Genomic DNA, 10,083 nt, shown 5'->3' on the forward strand with positions numbered 1-10,083 from the left:
ATTTATAACCTTGGGAAGCGTTCCCATCCTAGGTTTAGGTAAACCTAGGGCCGATTGGGCTTCCCTCGGAAATTGGGCCTGGGTGGCCGGTTTCTCCATTAGGCATGGAGTATGCCACATGTCGTGACATAACAGGTCCAAGGTGGACGAATAAGCGCGTGCCACGTGGCAAGCCCTGACAGTTCCAACTAGGAGACACTTGGCAGGACCTGATTGGTCCACGTGGCGCATTCCGATTGGTGGGAGCAAAATCCCCTAATCAGGTGTAATAAATGATTTAATGTGTGTCCCCAAAATGGGGAAATATCTCCCTATTTATAGGGTCGTTGGATAATGTGCCCCTATCTAGGTCAGTTGACCTAGGTTTTGGTGTGCTGCGCCGAATTACGGCGCTTCTTGTGATTTGGGCCCTTGAAGGCCGTCATTTCAGAGACTTATCTTAACGGGACACGTGTCAAAAGGTTATTGGGCCACTTGGGCCATCCTGAACTCGACACGTGGCCTCCTCTCATTGGTCCACATGCCTGGGGTACTTTTACCCTAAACATTTGCCCCTCATAGGGGTTACGTGCATGTCACGTGAGGCCTGTGACACGTGTCCACCTATTAAAGGTGAACAGTAAAAACGGATAGTAAAATTTGAAATTCAAACGGGGATGCCCCCGTTTTCCCTTCTATAAATAGAAGTTTACCCCCCCTCTCTCCTCACCTCATTTTCATTTGACTTTCTAAAGAGAGAAAGAGAGATTTTTAGAGAGAGATTCCTGCTTCTTCCTGTAGACACCCAAATGTGTCTCCCCAAAACCAAACCCAGTGATGAATACCTTTCATGTCATTTGATTATCGAATAAAGCAAAAGTATGAAAAGTCTAGTGATGAGGATGTTTTTATTAAAATATCTCTTCTTTCTGTTTTTTAAAATATTTCTTTTCTTACTCTATTTTATGAAAAACGTGCATTCCAATTTAGTTTGGTCCATGATATGGGTCCAATAATGATGTAGTTGGATGGGGCTTGAAAAGACCTTTCCAACGATATATTATTAGCCCAATTCCGATGAATAATGAGGAAGTTATGGCCAAATTACTAAACTGGGCCCGGTTTGAGCCTTATATATGGCCCAATGATCTAGGGGAGGGCCTACTATGGATTTATCATTCCTAATGCAATTAGGAATGGTTTTAGTCTTCTAGACTCTTCTAGAAGGTTCTTTTCATTCCTAATTCAATTAGCATTGATAAATTGACTTTTGTTGACTTTTTAGAGATTTAATCAGAATAAAAGAATGCTTTTGAGGAAAATACAATTTTGTCCTCCTGTACGGTTAATTTCTATCTGATTTTAGAAAACGAGTCAGAAATTTAATCAGCGCCAAACGCCAGTCATTAGCGCCTGACGCTAGCGTTAGCGCCTGGCGCTAATGTCAGCGTCTGGCGCTAACCTCGGTTTTGCTCGTCAGAACTCTGTTTCGATTTTCTATCTTTTTGGCTGATTTTCTCTATAAATAGCCTTCTAAAAACTCTGTTTTCATTCATCAATTCTCATCTAGAATCTCTAGTCTACAATCATCAACTTTCTCTCTCTTTTCTAAACTTACCCTTTTTTACAAAATTCCGCAGTCACAAGACCTGGAGACACCTAGCATTATTCGAAGTTGCCTTCGCCCTAGACGTGAAAGGTTTTAATTTCTGAGGGTTTGGTCCCAAATCTCTATTCCAATTATTTAATTTAGTTGTTTTGATTATTATTTTCCTTGAAGTTAGTAACGTGTGTATTTTGTTATTAGAAAGAGGTACGAGGCATCCAAGTAAGTGCTTTAATGGTTTTTATTATTATGTAGAAATTATGCTTAGGTTGTTGTTATGATTCCTAATGTTATGTTAGGGCGTTTTGATCTTCCTAGTATCATGTCTAGGGTAATTTTAATACCAAGTATGATTAAAAGTATGATGCCTTTTATGTTCTTCCTAATATTTATGATTGTTAGTATCATGTTAGGGTTAAAGCTTTGATCTTTATTGCTTAGTGACATGCTAGGGTTTGTTATTAATCTTGTTAGTATCATGCCTAGGATCTTGCTATTATTATGCTTTAACATGATTATGATTGTTATTTTAATTATGATTATTATTATTATTATTATTATTATTATTGTTATTATAATAATAATAATTATGAATATGATTATTATTATGTTGCTTGATATATTTTTTATTGTTACTGCTTGATCACACCTTTTTATGCATGTTTAAAGGGAATTTATACTTGTAATCAAGCTTAATAAGATAATTAATAATCTTGTTTAGGGTTAATTTGATTATAATTCAAGTGATCACCAATAATAGATTTGTTTGTGCATTAATATTCAACCAACATAGATAAACAAGTTTAGGGTTAAACCTATTGATTGCATGTTAGTCAGAAAGCGCACATGAATACGATAAGAATAAATTAGAGGCCTATTATTAGGGCAGGTTCAATCTCTTTTAGGTTGGATTTGTACCTTCACCCCCGAACTACCAGTCATTGTTCCAGACCTATTGGAGTCAACGATCTTATATCAAGTTCTTTGCCAAAAGATTGTTAAAGGAATGGTGTTGTAGACACCCATTTGTGTCTCCCCAAAACCAAACCCAGTGATGAGTACCTTTCACGTCGAATCATAATCGAATGAAGTGAAAGTGTGGAAAGTTTAGTGTTGCGGATAGTTTTAATTTCTTTTTCTCTCTATTTTTGAAAACCTATTTTAAGAAAACAGTCAATCCAGTTTGGTTGGTCCATGATATGGGTCCAATAATAGTGTAGTTAGACGGGGCTTGAAAAGAGCTTTCCAACGATATATTATAAGCCCAATTCCGATGAATATTGAGGAAGTTATGGCCACATTACTGAACTGGGCCCGGTTTGAGCCTTATATGAGGCCCAATGATCTAGGGGAGGGCCTAATATGGATTTATCATTCCTAATGCATTTAGGAATGGTTTTAGTCTTCTAGATTCTTCTAGAAGGATCTTTTCATTCTTAATTTAATTGGCATTGATAAATTGACTTTTTAGAGTTTTAATCAGAATCAAAGAGCGTTTTTTGAGGAAAATACGATTTTATCCTCCTGTACGGAATTTCTATCTGATTTTAAGAAAACGCGTGAAATTCTGAGTCAGCGCCAAACGCCAGCTGTAGCGCCTGACGCTACGCTTGGCGCTAGCCTTAGCGTCTGGCGCTAACTTGGCTTTTTGCGTCAGAATTCTGTTTTTGATGTTTTATCTTTTTGGCTGATTTTCTCTATAAATAACGTGTTAAAAACTACGTTTTCATTCACCAACTCTCATCAAGTTTTCTTGATTACTCTCTCTCTTTCTCTTTTCTAAACTAGCTTTTTCTCAAATATAAAAATTTCGCACTCATTAGATTTAGAAACATCTAGCCATATTCGAAGTTGTCTTCGCCCTAGACGTGAAAGGTTTGATTTATGAGGGTTTGGTCCCAAATCTCTCTTTCCATTATTTAATTTAATTGTTGTTTATTATTTTGCTTGAAGTTACTAACGTGTGTATTTTGTTATTAGAAAGAGGTACGAGGCATCAAAGTAAGTACTTTAATGATTTTTATTGATGTTATGATATAGAGTTCATGCTTAGGTTGTTATTATGATATTCCTAGTATCATGTCTAGGGTAACTTTAATATCAAGTATTATTGTTATGATGCCTTTTATTTTCTTCCTAATATTTATGATTGTTAGTATCATGTTAGGGTTAAAGCTTTGATTTTTATTGTTTAGTGACATGCTAGGATTTGTTATTAATCTTGTCAGTATCATGCCTAGGATCTTGCTATTATTATGCTTTAATATGATTTTGATTATTATAATTGTGATGATTATTATTATTATGTTGCTTGATATTTATTGTTATTGTTTGATCACACTTTTTATGCATGTTTAAAGGGAATTGGTACTTGCAATTACACTTAATAAGATAATTAATAATCTTGTTTAGGGTTAATTTGATTATAATTCAAGTTATTGCCAATAATAGTTTATTTGTGCATTAATATTCCACCAACATATATAAACAGGTTTAGGGTTAATCCTATTGATTTCATGTTAATCAAAAAGCGCACAAGAATACGAACAGAATAAAGTAGAGGCCTATTATTAGGGCAGGTTCAATCTCTTTTAGGTTAGATTTGTACCTTCATCCCCGAACCCTATTTGGTTCAAGATCTTATGGAGTTGTCGATCTCCTGGATCGTTAAGGGGTGTAACCTTCACCTTGTGAACGGTTTACAAGTTCCTAAAAAACTTATTGGCGACTCTTTTGCTCTATCTTCTTTCCCTTTGGACGCCACCATACTTTAGTGTATGATCACAGTGGGGTTCAAGCTGGGGGATTAACGCTTGAAATATTCCCTACACTTTTTGGCGACTCCACTGGGGAGGATTTCTATTTTAATTCCTGAAATTTATTTCGGCAATGATTTAGAATGAGTGGATGAGACTCGAAAAGTTCTAAGTATTTTATGTGCGTAATTTTGATTAACATTATTGTCATATGCATAAAAAAGATCTCATTGGGAAGACCATCCGTAATGAGTTAAAAACATAGGATTTTTACACGTAGGAAATTTGGAAATATCTTTCACAACTAGGACCGAAATAACACTGCGCAAAACTGGAAAATTTTATCAAGCACAGAAAGCTGCTGAGGCATATAGGAATTAGCGTCAGCGACCAGAGTATTGGCGCCAGACATTTAATTGTAGCGCCAGACGACAGGCTTGTCGCCAAGCGCTACAGCTAAAACCTTGCGCCAATCTCTGTTTGTTGGCGCCAAATTCTTCCAATACCGAGCTAGAATTATGCGTTCTAATTTCGACCAGTTTTGCGTATTGTTTGCTCGATCCTACTTCCTGATTAAGTTTTTCTCACTTTTCTGAAACCCATATGTGTTCTTCATATGGACACAACCCTCTGGGAATTCATGCTCCATCTACCTGATTGAACGCTCTGAGCAACAAAGAGTACATCCGAGATTGTTGAATTCACCAAACCATGGAAGCGAGTTTTTTCTAAAATTTGCGGTGTCCCATCCACTCGCGCCAACCCTTCACGGTTAGGCTTCCGCGCGGTGCATCCGGACAATTAACCATGGACCCTCTTTTACTAAACCATATCCCGAACTTTTGAGAACTAGAGACATGGTTAGGTTGCAAAGTCGTTGCATTATATTGTGCCTACTTGACTAATTGTGCATTATTTGTTGTGCATATACTATGTTTTCTTAACCGTTTGTTTGACTTGTGTTGAGATTAAATGAATTAATGACTTAAAGAACTTTGCCTAATTAATTAATTAATTAAATTGAGTAAATAAAGTCTAATATTTTAATCAGAATTGACCTAGTACGACTTTAGGCATACCCCTGTTGATTAATAAAACCGAAAACAGCTTCAGATTGAAGCTCCAGTGATGGCGCCAAAATCTGAACTGTAGCGCCACTCTGTGGAGTGTGGCGTCTGGCGACAGCTTTGTCGTTTGGCGCTACACTGCAAAGACAGGTGCCAGTCCTGCCGTTTTGACGACAGTTTGGATTATTGATCGAGTCATCACCTAGTGTCTAATTAACCAGTTTGCTAATTAATTTGGTTAAATTTCGCTGTCAATAATACCTTGTTAAGTCATTAATTGAGTCTAGTCACATAATCTAGCCACATGGTCATGACACGAGGCTTAGCATGTCACCTACACTCACCAGTCTTAGCACACACTTTGAGTATATGTCACCATGACCATGTCTTAGGTTCATGCATGAGTCGGTTTTTTCCGTCATTTGAGCTGGGGTTACATTCTATTCCTAATTCTTCATATCCCTCCATCTACATCATTTTTCTTCACATTCTATTCCAATCTTTCTTCACTTCCTCCATCCATTTCATGTTAAATAAAGTTTGAGTCAAATAGCTAACAATGAATATCCCCAAATTCCTTTTCCAAAGTACTTGATTGAGGAGAGAAGGGCAATTAATCAAGGATAATCTCTTTATTTAAGTCTCACTTTTTGATAAACCAATTTGTCAAAAGAGGAAGGCTAAAAAGATAATGGCAACTCAAGAGGAAGTTAATGAACTTAGGAGTCAATTGATTGACGTGACTGAGGTGTTAAAGGCTTTAACCCTCAAAATTGATGACCCTGTGAAGCAACAACAAATGAACCTCATGGAAGAAAGCTTGAGCAAGCTATCTAGTGACTATAAATTTCACGGCATTAGTTCACAAGGGGTCTCTCTGGACAAGGAACTTCTTTCGCATAAGTTCAACGCCACTGACTGTAACACCCTAGAAATTCCTTTCCTTTAAATACACACTTTAGTCCTTTTAAAATACGTTTTAGGAATATCTAAGACATTACCGCCACCGTGAAAACGACTAAGGCAACTATCAAAGATACACAGCGGAAGACTTGAAAAGCAAAACTATTTAAATAACACAATTTAAAAACCAAACCAACGAAAGTAAAGTTGAAAATCAAGAAAACCAAAGTCAAATAAAATCCACTACAACTTGGAACCATTTAAGGCCCTTATTCAAAACCGAAACAACCAAATTTTTGTGTTAGTCCATCAAGTAATATAATAAAATATTCAATGCATAAAACACATCATATTCTAATGGAAGCTAGCATGATTCTCTCTTCACTCATGCCCCGTCATGAACATGCTTCAATACCTGAAAAGTGTATCTCTACTTGCCCCCACTACTCTCCATTAAAATGGATCATCGTAGGGCCAAAAAAAAGACATGGCCAGACACAAACAACACACACAATCAGCAAAGCTGAGTACATAAGCGTAATTAAACACACTAACATGCATTCTCCTATCATCACACACACTTACCTCATTGCACCTGTTTATAAGCACACACAACAATCAACAAGACACTCTAACTAGACACTTAATAATTCATTTAGCATTGATTACGCATCGAACGGGTTTCCAAATATACCTATCCCAATAAATTGGGGTTAACTGACACGGGAGCTAACCGTGCCAGCAACAAACCTGTGCCACACATAGGTGGTGGAATTCCAGCGCATAATAATAAAAAGGAATATACAGCGTCCTGTACTCCGTTAGAAGTTATGATCAAATGTAAAGTCACATAACTCCCCCCATATGTTCGTACTCAAGGTATATACGTTCCAAGAGTTTTGGTGCGTAATTTTTTTCAGTTTACGTTATTTACATATTATTAGACCTGGCGATGACCCTCAAAGCATAACAATTCAATCATCAATGATAACTCAATCACTCAAACGTACCAATTTAATTCTTGAATATTTAGTGACCACATAATATTTAATGTTGAACCCTTTTTAATTCTAACTCAGTGTCAAAGACACCTTAAAAGCATAAAGCGCTAAAAATCCTATCCCTCGGTGTTAAAAACATCTTAAGTGCATAAAGGCACCAACATACAATTTATTCCTTGTGTACATAGACACTTATATAGCTCCTTTATCAAGCTTAAAGCATCAATAAAAATTATATGAACCATAATAAAATATCTTTTCAATATTCCAAACATAATTAAACAATTAGTTTAACTAAACATTCTCTCTATCATGCCATAAATAAATATTTAGTCCATATAATCATGCAAAAAATATAATTTTCTAATCCATAAACCATCACAAATAATTCATGCTTCACAATTCAATCACCAACACCAATAATTCACAATTCAATACACAAACCTTAGCATGATAGTACTTATAATTGATTGAAATTAAACCTAGCATGATTCTACATCATCAAAATATGCTAAGTACGTGAACGTACCTTGAATACGATCTTAAAATCGTCACGACTAGTAAAAATTGCTCACTTCGAAGTCTCCTACACATTAAAATTATAATAGAGCATTAAAACCCACTCTAAACAAATTTCCAGTAATATATACTATTCTAAAACCCCTCTTAAAATAATTAGAATAAGCTGAAATTATATTTAAAACACCCTAATTAAGTCCCACTTAAATGGGTAATTTAAATTTCCTTCAAAAACATAATATTAAGTGCTCTACATAAAATTCCATCACTTTATTTCTAATTTAAACTTGCTGTAATTTAGTCTTAAAACACTTAAATTGAAGATACAAACATAAATACCTCATATACTTTTATAATTTTCATAAATCAAGGACCTAGGGTTTCAAAAATTGGGGCTTTTTAATTAAAAACCAAATCTGAAAATTAATTCATACAATTACAATTATCAAACATCAAAATTAAACCCCAAACTCATAATTTATATTTAGATCCAAGAATAGATTAAATTAAAACAAGAAAGCTAAGTTTTTTTTTTTATATATATGTAGTTCGAAAAAGGGGGAAAAAGGGGAGGAAGAACGGCAGCCACCACCGGCTGTCGGCTGCTGGCGGCGGCGGCCACCAGTTGCAGGTGGTTGGCAGCGGTGGTGAGGGAGGAGGGCAGCCGAAAAAAATAAGGGGAAGAGGAAAAAGAAAAAGAAAAAAAAATAAGGAGGAGAGAGAGAGAAGTTTACCTTGGGTTTTCTCCACTATGGGCAAAGTTTGATTTGCCTCATAAGTGGGATATTTATACCCTTTCTCTACTAACCCACTTCCAGGTTTTCCTAATTCCTTCCCTAATAAACTTGTTGAAAAAATTAAACTTTCCTAAAATAAAACCCCAATTTTAAATAAAATAATTAAATAAACTTTCCTTTAATAATAATATTAATTAAAATACTTTAATTAAAATAATTACAACTATTTAAATACTTTATAAAATACATACTTTACTCGTTTTCTTTAAGGGGGATAGAATGCGGTAGAATTTCGCGCTTTTTCCCTATATTTCAGTTATTTTTGTGCTCTTTGCACGAATTTAAACAAGTATTTCGAGTATTTATGCTCTCAAAAAGACATAAAACAGTAAAGAAGTGAAAAAAAGTACAGCAATACTATACATAGTAAGAAAAAAGGTTTGAATTTCGTTCCCCAAGTTTCGTGGGGAACGAAATTCAAACCTTTTTCCTTAGTATGTATGGTATTGCTATACTTTTTGTCACTTCTTTACTGTTTTATGTCTCTTTGAGAGCATAAATACTCGAAATACTTGTTTAAATTCGTGCAAAGAGCACAAAAATAACTGAAATATAGGGAAAAAGCGCGAAATTATACTGCATTCTACCCCTCTAAGAAAACGAGTTACGCCCCCGTAACTCTACATACCTGAAACAACTCTGGGTAATTCTTTTTCATTTCATCCTCTGCTTCCCAAGTGGCTTCCTCATATTCTTGGTTAGACCAAAGTACTTTTACAATCTTAACGTTCTTGTTGCGTGTACTACGCACTTTATTGTCAAGAATCTTGACAGGTCTCTCTTCATAGGTTAAACTTTGATTTAACTCGATGGTTTCTGGTTGTAGCACATGGGATTTATCGGGGATGTACCTTCTCAATTGGGACACATGAAATACGTCATGTACTTTACTAAGCTCCATAGGTAAGGCTAACCTATACGCTACTTTGCCTATTCTTTGTAGTATTTCATATGGACTGATGTATTTAGGACTGAGCTTTCCTTTCTTCCCAAATCTCATCACTCCTTTCATTGGAGACACTTTTAGTAACACCTTATCGCCAATTTCAAATGCTTCTTCTCTTCGCTTTAAGTCTGCATAACTCTTTTGGCGATATTGAGCTGCTTGGATTTTAGATTGAATTTCCCTTACTTGCTTGACTGTGTCCTCAATCATTTGAGGCCCAAGAATCATAGTTTCACTAATGTCGTTCCAACAAATTGGACTTCTACATTTTCTCCCATATAAAGCCTCGAATAGTGCCATTCCTATGCTTGCTTGGTAACTATTGTTATAGGAAAATTCAATTAAATCCAAACTGTCTTCCCAACCTCCCTGGAAGTCTATTAACAAGCTCTCAGCATGTCCTCCAAGGTTTGAATAGTTCTTTCAGTTTGCCCATCTGTGGCAGGGTGAAATGTTGTACTCAACTTAAGTATGGTACCAAAATTTTCTTGAACACTTTTCCAGAATTT

The 10,083-nt window shown here is 35.7% G+C and overlaps 1 protein-coding gene across 1 annotated transcript; it reads right to left on the reverse strand.

Annotated features, from left to right (window-relative positions):
• Positions 1-9,089: 9,089 nt before the first annotated feature.
• On the reverse strand, positions 9,090-9,874 carry LOC110722167. Its single transcript, XM_021901431.1, has 2 exons — positions 9,257-9,874; positions 9,090-9,173 (listed from the first exon to the last, which is right to left on the reverse strand). Exons 1-2 carry the CDS (start codon positions 9,872-9,874, stop codon positions 9,090-9,092), a joined length of 702 nt encoding a protein of 233 aa, XP_021757123.1.
• Between the last annotated feature and the right edge of the window lie 209 nt (positions 9,875-10,083).

This window comes from Chenopodium quinoa, unplaced genomic scaffold (assembly GCF_001683475.1).
Source record: "Chenopodium quinoa cultivar QQ74 unplaced genomic scaffold, ASM168347v1, whole genome shotgun sequence".
Lineage (NCBI taxonomy): Eukaryota > Viridiplantae > Streptophyta > Magnoliopsida > Caryophyllales > Amaranthaceae > Chenopodium > Chenopodium quinoa.